Raw genomic sequence first — 25,742 nt, forward strand, 5'->3', positions numbered from 1 at the left:
CAACTCGATGTGGCATGGATTCAACAAGTCGTTGGTAGTCCCCTGCACAAATATTGAGCCATACTGCTTCTATAGGTTCATAATTGCGAAAGTGTTGCCGATGCAGGATTTTGTGCACGCACTGACCTCTCAATTATTACCTATAAATGTTTGATGGCTGGTCAAATAATTCGCTTGAAATGTCCAGAATGTTCTTCAAATCACTTGCGAACAATTGTGGCCTCGTGATATGACTCATCGTTATTTGTGAACATGAAGTCCACAAATGGCTGAAAATGGTTCCCAAGTAGCCGAACATAACCATTTCCAATCAGTGATCGGTTCAGTTGGACCAGAGGACCAGGCCCATTCCATGTAGACACAGCACACATTATTATGGAGTCACCACTAGCTTCCACAGTGCCTTATTGACAACCTGGGTCCATGGCTTCGTAGGGTTTGCGCCAAACTCGGACTCTAACATCAGTTCTTATCAACTGAAATCTGGACTCGTCTGATCAGGCCACGGTGGTCATCTAGGGACCAGCCGATATGGCCACGAGCTCAGTAGAGGTGCGGCAGGCGATTTCGTGCTGTTAGCAAAAGCACTCGCGTCGGTCGTCTGCTGCCATAGCCCATTAACGCCAAATTTCGCCGCACTGTCCTAACGCATACCTTCGTCATACGTCCCACATCGATCTCTGTGCTTGTTTCACGCGGTGCTGCTTGTCTTTTAGCACTGATAACTCTATGCAAACGCCGCTACACTCGGTCGTTGAAGGCATTCGGCCACTGCGTTGATCATGGTGAGAGGGAATGCCTGAAATTTGATATTCTCGGCATATTCTTGACACCATGGATCTGAAAATATAGAATGCCCTAACGAGAACAGAATGTCCCATGCGTCTAGCTCCAACTACTAGTCCGTTCAAGCCGGCCGTCGTGGCCGTGCGGTTCGAGGCGCTACAGTTTGGAACAGAGCGACCGCTACGGTCGCAGGTTCGAATCCTGCCTCGGACATGGATGTGTGTAATGTCCTTAGGTTAGTTAGGTTTAATTAGTTCTAAGTTCTAGGCGACTGATGACCTGAGAAGTTAAGTCGCATAGTGCTCAGAGCCATTAGTCCGTTCAAATGGTTCAAATGGCTCTAAGCACTATGAGACTTAACATCTGAGGTCATCAGTCCCCTAGACATAGAACTACTTAAACCTAACTAACCTAAGGACATCACACACATCCATGCCCGAGGCAGGATTCGAACCTGCCACCGTAGCAGCCGCGCGTTTCCGGACTGAAGTGCCTAGAACCGCTCGACCACATCGGGCGGCTACTAGTCTGTTAATTCCAGTGACCACATCGGGAACTTTTTCACATGAATCGCCTGAGAACAAATGACAGTTCTGCCAGTGCACTGCCCGTGTATACGCGATACTACCGCCATCTGTATGTGTGAATATCACTATCCCATGAGATTTGTCACTTCAGTCTAGTTGACAGTTAATCTAGGGGAAGAAGTTTCTGAATTTTGGAATATTTATTGTGAGATCAGGAACCACCCAATCACTTCACACTCAGGCTGGCCGGTATTCCAGATAAACGGTCGTTAATTTACCGCGGATTCTAACCGAATATGGCTCACTTCCTGGTCTCGCAAGCTAGCGCGCTGCCCGTTAAACTATACGAGCAGCTTAGCGGCCACATAACTCCAGTGATAAGAAAGTCAAATACCAGACTAAGGTTTGTGGGAAGAATCGTAAAAAGATGTATTTCACCCACGAAAGAGATAGCTCATAAAACCGTCATTAGACCGGTTCATTGCGATTGCTAGTCATCCTGTGGCTCTTAGCAGGTAGAATTAGTAGAGGAGCTAGAGAAGATCCAAATAAGAGCACCATATTTCATCAGTGATTCTCTTACTTAGTGCGATAGCGTCAAGGAACACCTCATCAAAATTCAGTGGCAGATCTCACAAAGTGAGTCCTCGTAAATTACAATGAGGTCAGTTCTGCAGTACGATCCGATAAAAGTCAAGCGACATCGGCTTCCAGGCACATATCACGCAAAATGAACGCGTCTGGAAATTATAGAAATTTGAGCTCGTGCGGAGGCTTTCCGGCTGTCGTTCTTGCTGTGCAGAATTCGCAAGTTTAATAGAAAGAGTTTAAATAAGTGTAACTACTAATACTCTCCTTCACACACCGTAGTAAGACATGCGGAGTGTAAGTGAATATGTGCAAGTTTCCTGTAACACGTGAGAATTTGTTCCTCCGTGCATTTTAGAACGAAAAACTCGTACAAACATACAGTAGTTTCTGTACTCTAACGAACAAGTAGGCTGCAGTGCAGTGTCTCAGACAGTGCGTTGACTATCATCAGCCGCAATGCATTAATCACGAACTCGTAAATTGCAATTGTGGTTCCCCATCAGCTGTAGAATATTTCAGGACAAAGACGACCGCTCGCGAAAAGCGGTAAATCCAGGTTTTAAGCCCGGTTCGGCACGAATTTTCATTTGTTCCGAAATTTTCTACAGCTGACGCGGAACCATAATCGCGAATTACGAGGTCATTCTTACTTGAACAAGTAGGCGCCACCAGGCCATCACACAGTATGTTTGCTGGTGATCATACATAGCCGTCCGTTAGCAAGGAAAGGACGTGGCTGTTTTCCTTCCACGAGGGATTACTTGCCACTCTGACTTGTAAAGACAATGTGAACAAGCACGTCGTCGTCCCTGTGTCGCAACCAGTACTCGTACATACATTATGTAATTGCCGTACAGGGGAGCACATTTCAATTGAAAGTCACTGTTCGGTTTCAAAATGGTTCAAATGGCTCTGAGCACTATGGGACTTAACTACTGAGGTCATCAGTCTCCTAGAACTTAGAACTGCTTAAACCTAACTAACCTAAGGACATCACACACATCCATGCCCGAGGCAGGATTCGAACCTGCGACCGTAGCGGTCGCGCGGTTCCAGACTGTAGCGCCTAGAACCGCTTGGCCACCCCGGCCGGCTGTTCGGTATTATTGGATAAATAATATATTGCAGTGCCTGTGTTGTTAAGAACGATGCAACGTTTCTCCGGACATGCATGCATGCGTGCAGTACTCAGTTCTGTGTTCTCCGTCTGGAACCGCGTGACCGCTACGGTCGCAGGTTAGAATCCTGCTTCGGGCATGGATGTGTGTGATGTCCTTAGGTTAGTGAGGTTTAAGTAGTTCTAAGTTCTAGGGGACTGATGACCACAGCAGTTAAGTCCCGTAGTGCTCAGAGTCATTTAAACCATTTTTTTGTGTCCTTCGTTGTAGGTTCTCGGTCGTGCACATAGAGTGTCTGCGTCCAAAACATGGGAATTCCAGTAATGTGCTGCAGTTCTAATGCAAATAGTTTTATGTATATGGATAAAAGCTATAATCATTCTTGGATTTACATTTGTGGGTAGTAATCGCTTCTTAAATAACTTTATAAAAATAAGTTTTGAGTTGATCGTAATTTCTGAGCTTGAAGTTTAACTCATACAATTTAAAGGAAAGTGTTGAATAGAAAAAATATTTTTTTAAACAAAAAATAGTCCATACCGTACTAGATTATTTTTTTCGATCTGGAATGATTTTTATTAAAATATTAAGTACGATGTTTGTGGTTCCTAAGCAATGTCAAAAGGAAACAGTGATTTATCAAATTCTTATAGTTCATATCGCTGTTTGACAACAGACTACCTGTTTTTATTTATTGGTCATATTTATTATGACTCTCTCAAATAATGCAACCCACCTCACATGATTCGAAGAGTTATTATTGTTAGAAAAGTACAGCACTAAAAACAATAATAATTTTAATGACAATTTTGTGACTTCAGATTTTAACTAAGACCTCCTCCCTTTTTTTCATATCTGCCACATTACTGACTATATCAGTCCTGCCAGTCCCACACTCCCACCCTTAAACCCTCTCCGACAAAACTGTGACGTAATTTATGGACAGCTTCATTGTAGTCAATCTTCATTCCCAGTTTATAGTCATTTCAGATCTACAGTTTCATTCACGTTTATTTATGTGGAAAATAACAGACAGTAGAATATCTCAGAACTTAAATCTAGACTTCATCTACAAGCTGAAAAACTTGTATCTCCATCGTAACTTGTAATCAAAGTATTTTATCCTCTTGTGTTTTCAAAATCATTTCTGAAATTTAATGGAACAGTTCTTAGCAAAATTCCCAGGTTATGTTAATTCATACATAAACTGTGAATGATCCAAAGTTGTTTTTTTAAATATACACACATCAAAAAACGTCTTTCATCACCCCAGTTACCTGAACTCCTGAAGATAGACGTTGACTGTGGATATTGTATCACATGCATGAGCAGCGCCTTTTAGACGTAGGGGGTCCGACAGCCGATCAGTTCCAGTCATTCCACCAGGTACACGACTCGTGTTGTCTGTAGTTCAACCACGCCTAGACGGTCAATACAGCGGTTCGACCGCGTCCGAATTGTGCCAGGGAGGGCTCTCAACAAAGGAAGTGTCCAGGCTTCTTGGAATGAACCAAAGCGATGTTGTTTGGACATGGATAAGATACAGAGAGACAGGAACTGTCGATGATATTCCACGCTCAGGCCGCCCAAGGGCTATTACTGAAGTGGATGACCGCTACCTACGGATTATGGCTCGGAAGAACCCTGACAGCAACGCCACCATGTTGAATAATGCTCTTCGTGCAGCCACAGGACGTCGTGTTACGACTCAAACTGTGCGCAATAGGCTGCATGGTACGCAACTTCACTCCCGACGTCCATGGCCAGGTCCATCTTTGCAACCACGACACCACGCAGCGCGGTACAGATGGGCCCAACAACATGCCGAATGGTCAGTTCAGGATTGGCATCACGTGCTCTTATCGTATAACAAGTAGAGAGATGAAAGCCTTTGCACTGATTCTCCTACTAATAGGCAACTAGAATGAAACGGAAATGAATAAATATACGAGAATCGAGAACTTGTAGTGTACAAACAAAGACTGTTCTCATTCTGATCTCGAGTACCGTCGACGCGAGCCTACCCGCAACGTAGAAAAGGAGCTCTGGTTCTCAGATACCGTATTCGAATACACGTCGTCAGTTCTCGAGAACGCGAAAAATACTTTGCAACTGAGAATTTCCAAGCTTTCTGATTTTGGATTGTCCAACACTTGCGTATCCAAGGATGATCCAGTGGTGCAGTGGGATAAGTCATTTTTAGTCTCATTGAGGGTGCACGCCTTTGAGAAAAGATAATAGTTGTTTTCATGTGTTACACCCAGTTCTTATCTACCCAATTTATAATATCGACACAAGCCGCTTTAGCTAGCTCTTTTGAAATGGACATAAGATTTTTTAATTACCAGCTTCTGTCCTGAACTCGCTTAATGAACCATATTAGACTAGTGAAAAATGCAGCACTAATAACACATCTGAGGTGCCTGGAGTGAGCTGAGTGCCGCGCAGGATTAGCGGAGCGGTCTAAGGCGCTGCAGTCATAGACTGTGCGGCTGGTCCCGGCGGACGTTCGAGTCGTCACTCGGGCATGGGTGTATGCGTTTGTCCTTAGGATAATTTAGGTTAAGTAGTGTGTAAGCTTAGGGACTGATGTCCTTAGCAGTTAAGTCCCATAAGATTTCACACACATTTGATTTTTGTGAGCTGAGTGTTGAATAACCTCAGTGGACAACTCATTGATTATGTATCCAGTGCCGCTGGTTACAAACAGAGTGTGGCCACCACTGACAACACAAAATGCCAGGGTACGAACATAGGTTATGCTACAGCGCATTTAGTGTCCTAATTTAAGAGTCCCCTAACGAGATGGTACCGTACACATATACCTACATTTTCACACATACTCCGCAAGCCACCATACATTGCATAGCTGAGGGTACCCTGTACAACTTCCTTTCCTGTTCCACCCGCAAATGGAGCGATGTAAAAACAAAAGCCCTGATATCTCACATTTTGTCTTCGACATTCTTACGCAAAATGTACGCTGGTGTACGCTGAAATGGTCTTACCGTCTGTCACAACTGCGGGCTGTCTGTATATTCTCGCGACAAGAGCTTCTTATTTGCCCCAGAGATTTGCATTTGAATTCACGATGCATTTCCGTAATACTTGCGTGTTAATGTACCAGTAACAACTGGCAGGCCGTTGTGGTCGAGCGTTTCTAGGCGCTACAGTCTGGAACCGCGCGGCCGCTACTGTCGCAGGTTCGAATCCTGCCTCGGGCATGGATGTGTGTGATGTCCTTAGGTTAGGTTAGGTTTAAGTAGTTCTAAGTTCTAGGGGACTGATGACCTCAGCAGTTAAGTCCCATAGTGCTCAGAGCCATTTGAACCATTTGAAACCAGTAACAACTCAAGAAGCACCCTCTGAATAGGTTAGATGTGTTCCTTTGACCTGACCTGGTGAGGATGTCAAACACTCGATCAGTACTCAAGAATACAGGAGGTGTACAAATACATGGAAACACGACGAACACAACACATTTCTATGACCAATACGGCATAGTAAACCCGTTGGAATTCAAAACCGCTTCCAGTTGTCTCGCAATGGATAAATACACGCCTTATATGGTTTTTAAGAAAATATTGTACCATTGTTCCTGCAAAATACTGACAAGTTTAGGTAAGTATGGTAGAGGTTGATAGCGATCACGCAGTCTTCTCTACAAAGTATGCCATAACGGCTAAATAGTATCGAGAGTTTGTGGCGGTCAGTGGAGATGCGACAGTTCATCTTCGCCCAAACAAAACCAGTCGTGGACCATGCGAGCAGCGTGGAAAGGAACCCTGCTGTCTTGAAAAACAGGCTCATCATTGGAGAAGAAACATTGTAGCATGGAATGGACCTGATTATCCTGTGGTTACGTAATCGTTGCCTGTAATGCGACATTGCTGAGTAATCATGGGGCCCATGGAATAACAATATATGGCTGCCCAAATCATCACCGAACCCACGTCTTGGGAAGTAAACTCGGCTGGAAGTTACAAACAATGTGAGACAAGACTCATCCGACCAAGTGACTTTCTTCCACCGCTCCATATTCCAAATTTTATGGCTTCCGCGCCAGGTTTACCTGTTACAAGCATTTGCACCACTGATGAGTGGTTTCTAAATTCCAGCTCACCCTGCAATTCCTTGCTTATGGAGCTCCCTTCGTGGTGTTCTGGAGTTGATAGAGTTGGCGAATGCGACATTCAATTCTGCAGTGTCCTTTGAAGCAGTCGTCCTCTTATTTCTTCGTCGCAATCCATTTCAGTGACTGTTTGTCACGATCACTCAACACACACTTGTGTCCGCGTTGTGACTTTGCGTGTGATGTTTTCCGCTTTCCCTGTATGCGCTATAAATCTTCGATATAGTGTCTCATGAAACACCAAACAATTCGGCTACGTTAGTTACGAATGCATCCACCATACGAGCATCAGCAGTTTGTCGTCGTTCGAACTCACTTAGCTCCGACACAATGCACTCACGACTAGGCAGAACGCCATTCTGATCACGACTGGCAGTTGCAAGGTATTGAGAACATTCCACACGTTTCGTTCGTGGTCAAATACAGCACCAAAACTTGCATTTATATTCAAGCACGAATTTTTTGCTGCTGTTTCCACTTTTTTGTCCAACCGCTGTAGGTCGCACGCGTGTAGTGTACGCCCGCTCTTGTGTAGGCCGTCTTACAACATTCCCAATAAACCTATGTCGGCCATTCACCATCCACACAATTGAACTTATGTGCTGGTTCCATTTTTATATCTTTGTAACGTTACTACCAGATGTTTAATCGACATATCACACTAAGGAATTACATGTGTCCGTAGGGTCTCAGACATTTAGGTTTAAAAGTATACAGGCGGTAGATGATCCTAAGCTGAGTATTCTGAGACAAGGAACCAATGAGGAGAGAGCAGAAGTTATAGTGGAACTTAAACTCTTAAACTAAAATTTTTGTATCGGTGCGCAGATGACACCCTTAGATAGTGTAGTCTCCTTCTGAATTCGAGGCACAAGAATCTTCAGTGTACTACGATGGAAATTGATAACAGTGGCTGTGTACCGTTTATAGACGTCTAAGTCAGTCGAAAAACCAGTAAGCTGTTAGGACATGCAGTTTACTACAAGCCCACATCGCTATTAGCAAGCCTCATGCTGCCATCACTTTTCACGAGCTATGGGGTCTTTACAACGCAGTTCACCAGGAACATGTGTCTGATAAGGAGATCCTTGCAAAGGAATTGGAAATCCTGAAATCTGTATTCAAGGAAATTGGTTTTGTTCTCGTAAGGTTTGCACAGGTAACTTGAGGAGTATATGTGGCCTCTTACACTATAAAAAGAGTAAGGAAATTGAGCGGAACATTCAAAAAGCTTTTCAATAAAGTAATTTTCGGCTACCTACAGAGACCTGTGCTCTTCTAGGCTTGGAAAAGGATGATCTGGCTTTGCGAAGAACTGGAGTCTATAGAATACCGAGTCAATATGGAAAGCTGGCATTGGCCACAACATATCTACAACACTGAAAATTTGCGTTGAGCGTGATAGTCACACTCACCTTTCGTAGCATGGTAAGTCAGTCACTGCTGAGAACTGTATGTCCGTGGGACGTACCATGGATTGATGTAGCACGGAAATCTTGCAGAAGACGATAGCTGCGTAAATACACGGTTATGTCACGTTAATGAGACCACCGCCAATGTTTGAAATCAAAGGTCAGTAACCACTCACAGACGGCAGGTGGCAGCACTAGCAGTGGAGGGTATATAAAGAGTATGAGGAGGACGCGGAAAACAATGCAGTCGTTGTCGTATTGCGGATTGATTTATCTGACGTCGAAGAGGGAATGATCATTAGCTTTCTTGCCCGCTGTGGTTAAAGTATACCGTGCATGACAAAATGATGCAATCCAAAACCGGCACCGAGGCAACTGTGGTTCACTACAGGCCATAGATGACATGGGTGAACAACTGCTGCGGAGACTTGTGCGGGTGAATAAACGTTAAACTGTAGAGCAATCGACCGCTCAGGCTACCAACAGTGTTTCCTCAACGACGGATCAGCAAACGTTGCTACCATGGGCCTCCGCAGCACGTACGTTGTTCACGCACCCAGCTTGGCTGGTATTCATCTGCGACGAAAGATGGAATTTGCACCCCAGAATCGCAGTTTTACGTCTACTTAGTAGCGACGGGTGGCCTTTTCAGTTGAATCACGTTTTATAATCCATCAGACTGAAAGGAAAGACCTTGCAACAATCGTCGGAAGGAACCAGGCTGGAGCAGGAACTGTGTGGCTGGTCCCGGTGGAGGTTCGAGTCCTCCCTAGGGCATGGGTGTGTGTTTGTCCTTAGGATAATTTAGGTTAAGTAGTGTGTAAGCATAGGGACTGATGACCTTAGCAGTTAAGTCCCATAAGATTCCACACACATTTGAACATTTTTTTGGAGCAGGGAGCGTTTGTCTTGGGTAATGTTTCCGAGGTGCTCCTTGGGTGATCTCGTCATTCTGTAAAGCACAATGGATCAATACAAGCAGCTTATAGTCTTGGGAAACATATCCATCCCTACATGCTGTCTCATTTTCCTTGGCACGATGGCATCTACCAGGAGGACAATGCAACATATCACACAGCTCTCAGTGTGTTTGAGTACTTCGAAGAGCACCAGGATGAGCTTACCACACTCCACTGGCCACTAAATTCCACGGATTTAAACCCAACCGAGAATCTGTGGGACCACCTCCATCGGGCTGTTCACGTCATGGATCCTCAACCGAGAAATCTAGCGCAGCTGGCCACGGCACTGGAGTCAACATGGCTCCACCTTCCAGAACACCACGGAGTCTCTTCCTGCACGCCTCGCAGCAGTCCGCGTTGCCTGGACAGTGTATTTGGGCTGAAGATGCTATCAAGCAGGTTATAGCTTTCAACTGAATAAGGACACATTCAGCAACAATTAATTTTAGCAATGTGACTATTGATTATGAACTACACAGGCGCGCAATTCGACAGGGTGCGTGAATGTAGCAAAACCATTACGCATGCGCTGTCGCATCTCAGTTGCAGTTCAGTTTGACAGAGGGCGGCTACGGCCCGAATAACATGCACTAGTACCTAAGTCATAAAATTAACTTGAAGATGGCTGCCTAGTTTTCAGCTGCACGTCAACATCAGCCGGTTGTAATCCCGAAATCTCATGGGATACCTATTACGACGGAAAACGTGAATATACAGAAGGAACCAATGGTCGGAAACGAAAATTTCAGGGACTAAGAGGTCCTTAATGATAAAATACGCGTGGCGCGCGGGTGTCTCATCTGCTTTGTTTCATAGAAAACAACTGCGTGCCGCATCGAGGTAGGTGGCCCTACCTTGGAAAACAACATAAACTCATCTTTGATGCGTTTACAGTGTTTCAAATGGTTCAAATGGCTCTGAGCACTATGCGACTTAACTTCTCAGGTCATCAGTCGCCTAGAACTTAGAATAAATTAAACCTAACTAGCCTAAGGACATCACACACATCCATGCCCGATGCAGGATTCGAACCTGCGACCGTAGCGGTCTCTCGGATCCACACTGTAGCGCCTAGAACCGCACGGCCACTCCGGCCGGCTTTACAGTGTTTACCATCGTTGGCAGTTCATGACTGGGGAAAGCCGACCGAATATACAGAGAACAGTTTCTACACAACCACAATCGCAATAAGAAGAAATTTACCAGCGCGGATAGAAAGCTCCAATAAACTAAGTCGCTCAAGCTACAGAAAGCTGGGCAAATTTCTCGAGAAAGAAGATTTCGCACAGTATTATTTCAGGAGATGGTGATGTAGCCTATCGTGTTGTGAAGGATTCATCAACACGCACCCGGCAACAAGGGCGTAAGATGCACACTACCAGGACTATCGTGTGGAAAGAACTGTTGGATCAGGCATCACAACTAAAGTGTACAAATAATGAGACCAAACTGTTCTGCACCCACAGCTGAGGTCCCTCGACCAGTTATTGGTGGTAGTATTTGAATAGGTTAAGCTGACGATGTAAAATGTAAGGCTTTTATGTAAATGGGAATCTAAACACACATTTCTAACCATTAGTTCTATATCTCACAGTACTCATCCTAGGATCCTCTGGTATCCGGATAACAAACAATCTAAAAATGTTTGGCGTATTCTCTACAAATGTTATTTTACGTCTGTCAACACGTCATTCGCGGAAAACATCTGAGGAAAGGCTCTGCCATGTTTAGATGTCTAAGTGTTCACAGCGTGTTATACTTCATAGCATAGCAATGATTTAGAACGAATTTATTTATCTTGTAATAATGCGATGAGTCACTGTATCCAAACATAATTCGAATTTTTCCCGCCGTAGTGTCCCGCATAGGTCGATTTATTTATTCAAGAAATTCTTCTAGTTCTTCTTGTACTTCACACAATGTAATGAAATCTGCAATAGCTTGAGCGTATGCCAGAGCCAACACGATAGCAGATGTACGTCTAGGGAAATATCCCGTGGAAAGATTGCCATACATACAGGTTAAATAATGTATTTTTCAACTATGAATGAAATGTCCATAATATAAGCTCGTGACACTCTTAAATGGAGCCAGATTCTCATTCCTGCAAAATGGAGGTGCGTCGATATGTCTGATCGAAAGTATCTGGACACCCCTATGTGACACAGAATTGACTATTAAAAGTCACGAGAGGCTGACTCGCCAGCATAAAAGAAGGTGAAGGATACTGTGTTGTCAGTAGAGAATCAATAACAGGAGAATGGCTCGGTCAAGGGGGCTCAATGACTTCACGCAAGGACTCATCGTTGAATGCCACCTGAGTATCAAATCCATCAGGGACATATCGACCCTTCTATAGTTGACAAAATCTGCTGTCGGTGATGTGACTGTAAAGTGGAAAAGCAAAGGAACAACGACGGCCAAACGAAGACAAGGTACCGACCAGGGACCGTTTAACATTAAGGAGGGAAGCTGTAAAATATTGCATGAAATCAACGGAGGGAATTACTCGCGACTTCCAAAATACTATCAGTAGTCCAGCTAATACAGTGGCTGTGTGTAGGGAGTTAAAAAAAAAAAGGTACAATGATCAAGCAACTCCTCAAATGTAACACATTTCTTCAGTCAGTGCTCAGCAAGGCTTGAGTGGGTCTCAACGGTGATACCACTGGACAGTGGATGACTGGATTCGAGTGATTTGGAGTCACGAATCACACTATACCCTGTGGCAGTCCGATGGAAGGGTTTCGGCTCGCCGAATGCCTGGAGAACGTTAGCCGCAAACTTGCGTAGTGCCAACACTAAAGTACTGAGTAGGTGGTGTTACGGTATGGGGTCGTTTTGGGTGTGGTCCCCTTTATTGCGCATAAGAAAATGTTAAATGCGGAAGTATATGAACACGTTTTAAGCAATGTGTACTGTGTACAGTAGAGGTACAGTTCGGAGACGATGACTGTTTATACCAGTATGAAATCGCACTCTGTCGTAAAGCAAGCATCTGTGATGCAATGGCTTGTGGACAATTTCATTTCTGAAGTGAACTGCACTGTCCAGAGTCCCAAACTGAACTCAGTGGAACACTTTTGGAATGAGGTAGTACGTCGACTTCGCTCCAGACCCCAGCATAAAACATCGCCACGTTTCTGTTTTCTGCGCTTGAGGAAGAATGGGCTGCCATTCCTCCGCAAAAATTCATACTCCTCACTGAAATTGTCCACAGCAGAGTTGAAGTTGTAATAAATTGGAAAGATGGCCGTACCCTATATTAATAGCTGTCAGAATATTTTTGATCAGGTAGTGTGTGTTTAGATTCATGAATCAAAATTAATTTCGTCACTACGTTCGATAAATAATCTACTGGTTAGAAATCCTTCAGATTCAGCATCAAACCAAGTTTGGACATGTTCTTGCCTTTACCTTGTGGAATCTGTGGTGAACAGCATGAATTCAGTCAAAAGGAACACGGCCGAGTGAGGTGGTGCAGTGGTTAGCACACTGGACTCGCATTCGGCAGGAAGACGATTGAAACCCGCATCCAACCATCCTGATTTGGATTTTCCGTGATTTCCCTAAATCGTTCCCGGCAAATACCGGGATGGTACTTGTGAAAGGAGAGGGCCGATTTCCTTCCCTATCCTTGAAATAATCTGAGCTTGTTCTCCGTCTCTAAAGACCTCGCTGTCGACCGGACGTAAAATCCTGATCTTCCTTTTCAAAAGGATCTGTAGCATTCACACAAAAGATATCAGACAAAAAGTATGTAATTGTATAATGCTTTCTTAACCATTGTATGGAAAGATATTCACTACTCTGCAGGTTCCTTTTTCAAAAATATTTCAACATAATTGAATGATGTGAAACATCAAACATGTATTGTATACAGAAGCTTCTAGCAGTATTTTAAAGCTTTCCTATGTGATGAATGTTCTATAGCAAATGTTTGCAGAATACTTATACTGTACAGAAGCAACCGCCGAATTTGGTCTTGATTTACTTGGTTGAAAAAAGCATTTACAATTCCATCGTCAGATGGTTTGCATGCTTCTATCAAAACACATCATACTGTAAAGGGTGACAGGTGTAATTAAGAACCCTACTACTTAGGTTGTGACTGCGCGGTGGGTTGATTGACAGAGCAGCAGGTTCATAAAATATCGTGGATATCTGCTGATAAATCAAAATGTCAGTTCTTAATAGGATGTTTACTCAATACGCAAGATGTAGCAGTTGCAATTTTGTCTTGCTGCTGTCAGCAGCAGGGGACAGAAGTAGGCCCTGAAATTTGGAGAAGATTCTGACATCAGCATGTGGCCTTCGAAGACTTAGCCATGTGTTTCCTCAGTAAGCCTGCGGTTGTGGTGTGGAGCCACATTGTCAGCATTCTGGCGAGCGAAGAAGCGCAGTGTCACTCCCCAGGCACGCAGTTGCAACGCTCTCCGTGGAAGTTGGCTAGCACGGAGTGCAAGAGCCACCCGAACGCACAGAGAGGATTCGTAGATACCACCACAAGACGCAGCAGCAGTGACCTGCAGTGCAATCCTGCAGATGGCAGCTAAGGATTTGTTATGTTCACAATTGGAACTCCTGTTACAGTAAATGGAAGATGAAAAGCTGATCCTGAGAAGTCACAAGTCAGCCCATTTATTAATGTGCCGCTGCCTCGCTCTAAACGTTTTGTGCGCATAGGCGACCTGGTCATAACAGCTTGCCATAACCACTGTCGTGTCACCGCCAGACACCACACTTGCTAGGTGGTAGCCTTTAAATCGGCCGCGGTCCGTTAGTACATGTCGGACCCGCGTCTCGCCACTATCAGTGATTGCAGACCGAGCGCCGCCACACAGCAGGTCTAGAGAGACTTCCTAGCACTCGCCACAGTTGTACAGCCGACTTTGCTAGCTATGGTTCACTGACAAATTACGCTCTCATTTGCCGAGACGATAGTTAGCATAGCCTTCAGCTACGTCATTTGCTACGACCTAGCAAGGCGCCATTATCATTTGCTATTTATCTTGTGATGCATGTACCGTCAGACCGATGTTTACCAATTATGGATTAAAGTTAAGTATTCCAGAAGCTACGTACTTTTTTTCCTAGACTCCTTTAACTGTTCCAGACCTCACGCCAGCCTTTCGGCTATCTCATAGTGGCTTGGCTGTCTTGCCAAGTCACAACAACCACTACTGGCTGGGACGAGGAATATATCCAGTGCATCCCTGCTCCCTAGGTTCGTGAACTGCATGGTGTGCTACTCATCTGGAGCCTTATTACCTTCCACCACATACTTTTTCCTGCGCTAAAGTGTCGTTAAGTTCCCATAGGTAATCGATATTTGCAAGCCTGAATAACGTTTTCAGTAGCCTAATTCTCGCCTCTAACCATCCTATCTTGTGTCGTCACAAATGTGGCACCAAATCAGCAGTTTGCCGTAATTATCTTATAGGCGTTTGTAGTAGAGACGTAGCCCTTGGTACTCTTCCTGTATCTAGTAAAAACCTCATTCTTCTAAGCCTCGAGGTGCAGTTTTGATGAAGCTCCTTCCAGCCTTCGTACCTCATTTCTCACTTCCCACGCATTTTGTGCCAGTTTTAGTGTCGCCTGGTGGCTGGTTACGATGAGACCTTCCTGTCTGAAGAAAATTGCCCCACCTTCCATTGGTCGGTCTCCTAATGCACTCATCACATTGCAGCTACAGAGGTGCACTACAGCCGTGAGTATCCCCCCCCCCCCCCCTTTAACATCTTTGCTGGTGAATTTAGCTGTGAAAAATAATTCATAATTACTCTCCCACCATTCCTCCAAGTATATCGTTTATCATTAACACCTAGAATATACTCCAAACATATATAAAGGAAATCCTGCCCCGTCATCTGACATACCACGACACCATAAATACTCGTACTTATAAAAATTAAAGAATTCAATATATTACTTCTCCTTTCGCTTCCTCAACGCAAAGGAATCCTGTGTGCAAGTCGCGCAAGTCTGTCTGGTTTCCTCCTCTTTTCCTCTTTTTCTACCTAAACCTCCCCCCCCCCCCTTCTTTTGTGGCAGTGCTACCATCACAGGTGGCAACGAATCTTGTGCTCCTTTGAAAGAACGAATACAGCCAACATGTACAATGGTCGTACATTTTGGTAATTGCAGTTCAACACTCAATAGTGACGTCAATAACCTAATGTGAACCTCAGTACCGGGTGACCAACTTTTTCGGTTTACCCTTCCAGGTAAATGAGCTTGTCAGCAGCACCCAATGAACTTTACGATATTATAATAACTGAGCATTACATTGACCCGGTGTTTCTAGTGCCTTCTGCATACAAAACTCCACAATTTATCAAATTCATCATTTTTCTTCAGTGGTTCTGTCACATATAGCACGTTTACAGGTAGTTCCATTCCCATATTCACCCAAATTAATTTCCATGTATCTTGTGGTACTTCATCACGCGAATTGAGCTATAATGACGTTCCATGCAGTTTAACTTCTTTCTCCTACACGATAGGCGAGCCTTGCAACAGTGAGCCACTAACAACAGTTTCTCTCAAATGGTACAATGTTCATACCTTTCATACTTTCCTCGAATCGCTTTGCTTCAACCCAAAAACTTAACGTTACCGACCCTAGAAATCGTACATCAATCTCCTCTACTCCACGTAACTTATAACAAGGAGGTTTTAAGTGCCTCTTCCCAAAGAGGATAACATGGAGGGTTTAAGGCTTCTTCCTAAAGAGGCCCAGACTTGTCACAAACACGTGACCACATGTTTCTGTAAAAATTCTTTGTTCCTACAGTTTGTTACGCAAATCAAGCAACGTTCCGCTTCTGCATACGTTTCTGTAACATAAAAACATACTGGGAGCGCTGTTCGGCGGACTTCGGGCTCCCGTTGTGGTTTTTCGTTTGATTATTTGCATTACACCCTTTTCCATCAGGTGCCTTACTTCTGCAGTCCAACTTCCAGTGTCCCACTGTCCCACATTTTTTCATTGTGGCTAGTGCCGCTTTTTTCATATGGACTTCAACATCTTCAATCATGGACTTTCGTCGCCGCATTTATTTCCTCCGTTCTATCGCTATGCCAGTAGCATCAGCCAGGTACTTTGGAAATTCTGCGTGCACCTTTCTTGACCCATCAGGTCCCCGTCCCCTTAAAAATGTGTCTAATGCCCTATGTTCCGCTTCCTGCTGAACGATGCAATTCGTTTAGTCACTGTCCATCAACTGATAGATATTAATACAGATTTTCTGTATCCTGTCTACAAAATTGTCAACAGGCTCATTTCACTTTACCGCCACCCCTTTTAATTGAATCTGCAGCTATTCTGGCTCCATTAACATTGCACCTGGCCTTTCCTGGGTTCGCTGAATATTTAAACATTCCTTAGATCCTCATAATACTTGATATACGTTTACGCTTCTCTTGTCGTGCGCAACTTGGTCACCAGCAACAATTTTTAATCTGTCCAAAATCCCAGCTTTGCAACTGTCAGCAGGCCCTCTATAAATACCACTATATCCTCTCTTGCTTTGCCCGTGAAAGCATTAACTAATCCAGCAGTAGTTGAAACTAAGGTGGGAAGCAGTCAAACTGGATGATATCCTGTTCCTTAAGGCATATAACGCCTTACACAGTTCAGTATTATCTGATCTCAACCGATCTTCCTGGTTGGTAATCCCCTTTGTTCTTGACTCGGTCATTGTGAAGCCTTTTTTCCATACAAGAAATGGAACAAACAATAAAATAATAAAAGTATAGCTAACTGTATCACTAAAGTATTACCCCCAGTCCTTGTGCTTCATCATCAGGCATCTGGATTCACGACACTGCTTCACATAATGCCCATACCTACAGCATTTCGAATATGTCACTGGAGCTGATTCAGTACAGGATACACTATGATCTAACACAGTACATGGCGCGCACCTTTCTGGGCGCACACCTTCACAGTCCTCTAATATGTTCCTATTGCGTTGACTCAACCCCCGGTGCTCATTCAACTCAACAAACTTAACCCGAAAACCTAAATGCCAGTCCTGGCATTGGGCCAGTAGACGTGCAGGCAAAACCAACACTAAAGAGCGAGGAAAAAAAACAGTCTATGCTCTCACCTCCCCCCCCCCAATCGCCCTCCACCTACTCCTCTCTCTCCTCCTCTCTCTCTCTCTCTCTCTTACACACACACACACACACACACACACACACACACACACACACACACACACACACACTCATTCTATGTTGTCTGTGTGTAAATCTATTTGGCCACTTCTAGCCCTAGCTCCCAGAAGTCACTTCTTTCACCAGCTTTGTGGATTCACTGGCCACTGTCGTCTCTAATTGTCAGTAGTAAAAATGAAGTGATCGTATGGCATTTATTGGCCGGGTAATCCCCATCGGGGTTCGGCCGCCATATTGCAAGTCTTTTTAGCTGACTCCACTTCGGCGACTTGGGTGTCAATGATGATGAAAGCCACAAAAAAAAACCCTGTCCCCTGCCGGGAATCGAACCATGGCCCTCTTGCGTGGTATGCGGTTACGCTACCGCCGCGCTACAGAGGCGGACAGTAATAAGCCATTGCTGACGCCACGTGTGGTAGAGTGTATCAGGACGACGTGTAATTAGGTAACCTGCGGTAGGTTGTGATGGCGCAGCGTTGTGATGGCTCAGCGAGTTGATTGGCAGGGCAGCAGGTTCATGAAGCCAAGTGGATGTCCGCTGATAAATCATAGTAGCAGCTCCCAGTAGGATGTTTATTCAGTGTGTAAGATACAGCAGTTGTAATGTTGTCTTGCTGCAGTCACCAGCTGGAGATGGTCGCCGGCTCTGGAGTGTGGAAAGGGTGCTAACCTCAACACGTGGCCTTCGAAGACTGAGCCACCCTAATAGCATTGCCCCATCAGACGGGCGTTGGTGGTGCGGAGTCTTGTTGTTAGCACTCTGGCGGCGAGCGAAGACGTGCATCATCAGCTCCCAGGCTTGTGGCCGGCGCGCAGTTGAAACTGTTTCCACGGGCGTTGGTCGCGTTGGCTGGCGCGAATGCGCAGCTCGGTGCAGGAAACACGAGAGCGTTCAGAGCCGAACCGTGGACACCACCCAGCGTAGCATGCAGCCACAGCGGCCTGCAGTAAATGTCTACAGTAGTAAGAGTGCCAGCCCAGGGTAGGCGGCAAATCGGCAGGTAGTCAAACACAGAAGTGAACCATGAATCTCCAGTAAGTGACCTGAAGTCCGTATAAGACAGCCAGCAGATATTCCGCCAGCTGGACGGCACCAGTTCGACTCCCAGAGGGATCAGGCCTAGGCGCAGCCAGTAATTTCCCAGCTAGCGAAGGCAGCCTCTAGTAGTATCAGCAGTTAGACGACCCGTTTTATGTCGGCGAGTGTCGTAATGCACCTGTCGAAGATACCTCCAGGCAACGACAGACACTTCATTGCTGATACGGACCGTATACATGGCGGCCCTCCACTGTTTAGCCAAGCTATCACTCCGTATCAGATAGAACTAGGAAGTGGTCTGGCGTGGGGCCTAGAGGCGGAGTAATCTAGGTCGCCATTGATACAGTCTGCTTCCATGCTTCTGCTCTGTCAGAAATGTTACAGCTCTAGCTTCAGCCATTGAAGTTAACTGTGTGGTAACTTTTACCACTGTCAGATACGGGAAGCGATTCCTGCTGTGTCAGCAAAGTTCACTTGTAGCTTCTTGCAAAAGTACACCTTGTCATCTTCTGTCTGCTTCACCTTTCTAACCCTTCCTGCGCCAGCCCATGGTGAAATATCCTGTTAACCCAGCCACTAGTGTTCAACCGCCATATAAAGAGGCCGTGGTGCAACAGTACGTCACTGCCGTGAAATGGTCGCACGGAATATTTGTTTTCATCATCTTTGCCCAACGAAAATCATGCATGTTGTTCCTAGTATTTTCTCATACGCTCGCAGTGGTCTTCATTATAATCCACGTTCGCTGGGCGGCATCACAAATTTTCTATACGCGTTGTGTATTTTGACTCAGTGTGTGAACTATACATGGAGCTACTTCTCTTTGACTAAAACTGAGAAAATAAACAATAATAACAAAGAACAAGTAAAAGGAAACGGGATGACTGATATTCCTTTGCAGCCGTTTGGGTAAGAGTTTGAATGTTCGTTTCAACGAAATAGATGTGTACAGGTAACTATCTCAATTATGTACGTTGCCGGGAAAAAATGCAACACACTCAAGGACTGTGTTCAGTGGCAGCAGGGTATAATATGTGCATACTGAGGGATTCCTCTCTTTGTGACCCATCTGTCACGGTCATCGGCGATCAGACGGCGCTGAGCACGCCTGTCTGTGCGCCCTCTGTTTCGACCCTGCAAGCAGTAACTGTGCTGAGTTTAGAGGTACACAGTATTTGCAACATTCATTATCAGGTACAACCAAGTCCCATCGATGAGTACGTACTCCTGTTGAATAGGATCAGTCATTCGAATGGGGCCACACTGCGGACTTGTGAAAGGCTGTATGGATGTATCGACGGACTGCTGCAAATGTTGGGCTAAATGTACCGGTGATGTGCCACTGTTTTCAACCTGGTGTGAAGAGTATTCTCACGCCTTTAGACCAGGATCTGGATGTCAGCGTGGTACCGACGCACGTCAAGATCGATGCGTTGTTCAAACGACGGCGGCCGACCGAACATCATCCAGGGGCGAAATCCTGGGACATGTTGCACCTGCTGTGTCATCAGGGGCCAGTAGGGACCGTCTGGTTACTGCAGGATTAAGATCATGTGTGCCTCTAACAGGGCTACCACCGACACTACCAAGACACCGCCAAACTTGGCTACTCTGGAGTCGTGAAAGATTTGACTCAAGAGTGGAATGGCGCTCTTTTGTCTTCAGTGATGAGAGTAAAAAAGATTCAAATGGCTCTGAGCACTATGCGACTTAACTTCTGAGGTCATCAGTCCCCTAGACCTTAGAACTACTTAAATCTAACTAACCTAAGGACATCACACACATCCATGCCCGAGGCAGGATTCGAACCTGCGACCGTAGCGGTCGCTCGGTTCCAGACTGCAGCGCCTAGAACGGCACGGCCACTCCGGCCGGCAGTGATGAGTGTAGGTTCTGTCTGTTTCCGTGTGATAGGCTTCTGTCTGTTTGCGAGTGGTGGAAATACATATGTATAGCGTAGACCTAGTGATCTGCCTATTCCAGAGAGCACATGCCCACGACACACAGGTCCAATCCCAGGCTTCATGGTGTGGGGGAGGGGTGGGGGGGCGGCTCTTCAGTTACAGCTTGACGTCACATTTGGTGTGTTTGCAGGGTAAAATAACCAGTGTCCGCTATTGTCATTACTTCGACAAGGAGCTAATGTTCTTTTTCACCAGGACAATGCACGTCCGCATACGGCTGCACGTCCACAAAGCTGCACGTCCACAAACGGCTGCTGCGACGCAACGTACTTTCCGTGTTGTACAACTACTAGGGGAAAGCGAGGCTACAAGTTCCGATTTTTAGTTAACCTGAAAATTCGTTAAGAATACTTGATTTTAGTATTCATGCGATGCAATCAAAATTAACTTATATATGTAACGTTTATATTAAGACAGTGATTTGGGATTGAGAAATTTTTTTAGTAATGATATTTTAATGTCTGAAGTCGTAAAATAACAACTTACCCCGACTTGGGGCAAATTGTTAACAAGCCAGGGTAAGTTGTTACCATATTTGTTAAAGCTATTATTTGTCAAATGAGAACAAAAAATGATTAAACCATGTCTGTTTATTTAAGTAATAATCAACAATGTCGTACGAACCATCAGATAAAAATTTTTATGTTATATAAAAAGAAACCATAATTTGTACTAAAACAATTATTAACCCTTTAGTAATTAACCGATTATCAGATAACTTGTAACTACTCAGTCTTGATAATTCAGTCTTCAATCATATTGACCTTGTCTGAGGCTGAAAATATGTATCATGTTGCCTTCATAGGCAGAAAACATATATACTCATAATTAATTAATCGTCAGAAGACGTATCACAATCACAGTTCGGACGTAGGTAGGATAGTAAGGCTTGATTTTACCTACATCTGGAATGGGCCCAGTTCTTACATTCTTGACACTGAATCCATTCTTCCCCGGAACGTGAATTAGAGTAACTGTCACAGCGCACTAGACACTAATACTCTAAACTGTCGTCTTTATTCTCAGACTTTTCACTACTCGTTTGTAAAACTTGTCGTTTAACAGTCCTCCATTCCCTTTGCCTTTTCGTTGTCCATTTCCTTGTGTTTTTTACCTTTCCCTTTTCCTTTATTTTTTCTCGCTTTTTCATTGTTGATGTTCACTTTCCTTTTCTTGCTTTACTCTTCTACTAAGGTTTGTTTTACTGGAGTATCGGTTAAAATAGCGAATTTTCTAAGGCGTCTCTAAGTTTTCAATCCTTGGCGCTGCCTTCAGAAAACGACGTACCGCTCCTGCATAGAAAGGGATTTGATCTCTGAGTTGTTCTTCTATGACATCAGAAGATGCAGGAAGATTAACAACACGTGATGGCCCTGGTGGATCAATGATTTGTCTTGTATCTGTACTAATGTTTACAATTTCAGATGCATTAGTGTCTATGCTAGTAACCGTCTCTGATACTGCTTCCGACCTATTGGTGATGATGTAATGTGAAATGCCTAAAGCCACATCTGATGCATTTACTAAAGCTTAAGGGCGATCTGTAACATCCGATGGAGCATAGTCGTTTTCTGTAAAATATTGGAGACATAAGACCAAATGCCAGTTTTTCTGAAAGCGCTCATTACTTTTATGATAGTCACTGCACGAGGTAGCGCGTATCTAACAATTTCTGGGATCTCATATATCGATGTTGTCTTGCCAGGATTATTGCGTAGCCAATTGTCCTGAGCTTTTGCGCAGTAGCTTTTGAAAGGTGCATTTACTCCAACATCCAATGGCTGTAGGCAGTGTGTACAATGAGGCGGGAATGACAGTATTATAATGGAGTTAGATTCCGCTTTTTCCACCACATTGATATAAGTATGAGATTGGCGATTATCGAGCAACAGCAAAATCGGATCTGCAGGTGATGGTTTAGTATGTTTGATAAAATGATCCATATATTTCACGAACTCCGTAGCTGTCATCCATCCTGAACTGTTTCCTGCACCGATAGATTCTGGTGGTCCTCCTTTTGTAAACAAATCCTTGTATTGAAGCCTTGGGAAAATAAACATGGGAGGAACTGCATGACCTAATGCATTTACTGCCAGTTCCACTGTCACCAATGTCCCACTCTCAGCAGATACTATGGCTCCAACTTGCTTCATTTCCTTCTTGGCAATAATTTTCCTCGGCCTTAGCACTGTGATAACGCCTCTTTCATCTACATTGCATATTCTTGAACGTGGAAACTTATATTTATTCAACACTGTGCTGAGCTTTATAGTAAATTCGGTAACATTGTGTTTATTAAACGATGTCGCCCTGCTTGCACTCGTTGTTCTTATTGGCAGATGAGAATGTCTTTTTTAAAAACCAGTCATCCAGTCTGGACCAGCTTTTTTTTATTTTCGTGCCACGATGGTGGAATATTGGGAGCATTGAAATTCAATGCACATTCGTAGGCTAACTTTTTGACTTCTTCTGGCAGAAGACCAAAGAAAATTGAAGCACACTGCAACAGATATTCTGCTAACTTATCTTCCTGTTCTTCAGTAAAGAGAACTCTTACTATTTTGTAACCAATCGCGATATTTTCTACCCCAGATCTTAGGTTTCTAACAGATTTGTATAAAGTCATCTGACAAATACGTAATTCCTTGTCAACAGTCTTTATTTTCCTGCCATCGTTGAGGTCTGCATCTGCTGCTTTTTGCATCAACTCCTGTGGCACAGAACCTCGTGTTGATTTTCGGGTATACGTCTCATACTACAAAAGAAAAAAATAACGATATTTTTATTCCGTTGGTGGTACAAATGAATTGGGGCAAGTTAGTCCGAGGTCACAAAGTGCCCCCGAAAAACGTGACATCACACATGTTGGAATAAAAGCAAGATATTGGTTACATTACGAAACATAGGCAATTTATGCATTGAGTGTCAAAACAGTAGATAAATCATTACATTAAAACACTGAAACACTAAAGGCTACTCGTTAAAATTCGTGAGATAGATGAAAAATACCAAATACCAAAATATTTACTTACGTGAACCAGCGACGCACCTACTGTCGTTCCGATGTTCTCGCGACCATTAGCCTGTTCACGACAGCTATCGTCGGCGCGCTGTGGCGTTTCATTTCACGAAGTGTTTACTTCATATTCATATCTCTTTCCCTCGCGGAGTTATTTCAATAGGAACAACGTACCTCGGCAACTTCTAGCCCCGCTCTCACCTGCCCTAGCCAGCAAGATCACCAGATCTCTCGGCAATTGAACACTTATGGGACACGTAAAGTGGGAACTTACTGGTTGCCAGGGTCTGCAAGAACCAATGCTGAAGTCCAACAGAAAGCCCAAGATTCTTCGGACAGTATCACATGGTGTCATTCGACACCATTGTGATTCTTTGGATACCTAAAAACATGCGTACGTTGCCGACAGAGGAGCTACATTGCGTTTTTATGCGACTGTCTGGGCACCTTTTACTGTGATATCTGTGTTTCATTTGGTCTGAATTTGTTATCATATACTGCTACAATAACACCTCTATCCTCACCTGTCAATAAAATGAACTTGTCCTTGAGGGTATCGCATTTTTTTCCACAGCAGTGTAGATGGTTTCGCAGCAGTAGAATATATTTTATTTCTTCAATGAGACGCAGTACCTATAAAGTTAGAAAGAATTTAAAGCGATATTAAAATGTACGAAAATATTTCTTTTATTTGGGGGGAAAATTTATATTACTCCGTCTAAACTCTGTAACCGTTTTTCAAAAATTTTGTCACTCGCTGCAGCAAACCTTCATTTTTTTCATGTTCTTCAATAGATTTAAAAATGTGTATAGAAAATAACGTGCTCTTTTTCTTTCGACAGGAGTTTGGAGTCGAGTCTTTTCAACAAAGCGAATGAGCTGCAAGAGGACATCAGCTTAAAGAGGTTTGATCTGCGCGTCGCCCAGATCCATTTGGGCGCAGTTAAGGCACAGGTACGTAAACACACGCTCTCTGCACGCTGTACACTGGCACACATAGTCTAGGAGGAGTGGTATGTATCCCTCCTATCCCTGCCTCCCCCTCTAGCTTCGTATGGAGCATAAAATGTAATGATTATTTTCTGTTATGTAATGATCGCATGACAAGAATGCCACAAGGTTCAATCGTCTGCAGAAGCATCTCCGTGGTTTATGCTATGACTACCTACATTACCCGTAGCTCTCGCTAGTGTAAGCGTTTGCCAGGTGTAATCGTGGGCCTGCGGACTTGACTTTGATTGCCCACTCTAAAGCTAGCAACTGTATCAATCAAGTCTAGGGAGATTAGAAAACTAGGCGTTTCCATCGTGAAGTCAATACAAAAGATCGCATCGATAAGCGTCATGACTTTGAAATAAGTGGGTTTGTACGAGGATACTTCAAAAAGTAAGTTACAATTTTTATAACACTCCAAGTAACTTTTAATAAATGTTGCACGTAGAAGTTGACAGAGGCATTTGTGCCCTACTAAGCTAGCTGAGTACTATCGCCCAACTTTGGTAATCATTCGGTTATATTCGATAGACAATAGCGCCGTCAATTGTTTCAGAGACATGTTCCTTGCAATTTCTAAGTACCATAACAATCATAGTTCACAGACAGATTTTCCCTTAGGTCCTACAAATTAATAATTACTATCTTATATTTTAAATAAATGAGAAACCATAGTATCATTCACATCTGAATTGCGAATCTTTCCCTTGAAATCACGTCTTGCGTCATCTCGAATTTTCAGACTGAGCGATATACCCCACCTAGGAGCCTTCAGACGGGAAGCACGGAGCAGAATGCCCTTCGCTCACAGTTTAGGTACGCATTGTTAAGTCGTCAGCAGTGTTCTTACTCCCCATTGTCATCTGTTCGTCTTTTGGGCACAGTATACTAAAGGTTTTCTGTCCATGTTTGTCACTGAGAAAAACTGTGACTGTATGTGACATAGAAAGTTCCATTGCGGAAGCGAAAATTAGACCAGTACTGTGAAACTGGCCCATGCCGGATAATCCAAACA

At 44.1% G+C, this 25,742-nt stretch overlaps 1 protein-coding gene across 3 annotated transcripts in view; it reads left to right on the forward strand.

Annotated features, from left to right (window-relative positions):
• The window catches only part of LOC124555076 (SH3 and cysteine-rich domain-containing protein), a 981,469-nt gene that overhangs the window by 436,901 nt on the left and 518,826 nt on the right, over positions 1–25,742 (forward strand). For all 3 annotated transcript variants that reach the window (XM_047128864.1, XM_047128865.1, XM_047128866.1), the window contains exon 7: positions 24,577–24,688. In XM_047128864.1, the coding sequence (XP_046984820.1) occupies positions 24,577–24,688 (112 nt within the window). The remainder of the gene's footprint in view (positions 1–24,576; positions 24,689–25,742) is intronic.

The sequence above is a fragment of the Schistocerca americana genome, chromosome X (genome assembly GCF_021461395.2).
Source record: "Schistocerca americana isolate TAMUIC-IGC-003095 chromosome X, iqSchAmer2.1, whole genome shotgun sequence".
Lineage (NCBI taxonomy): Eukaryota > Metazoa > Arthropoda > Insecta > Orthoptera > Acrididae > Schistocerca > Schistocerca americana.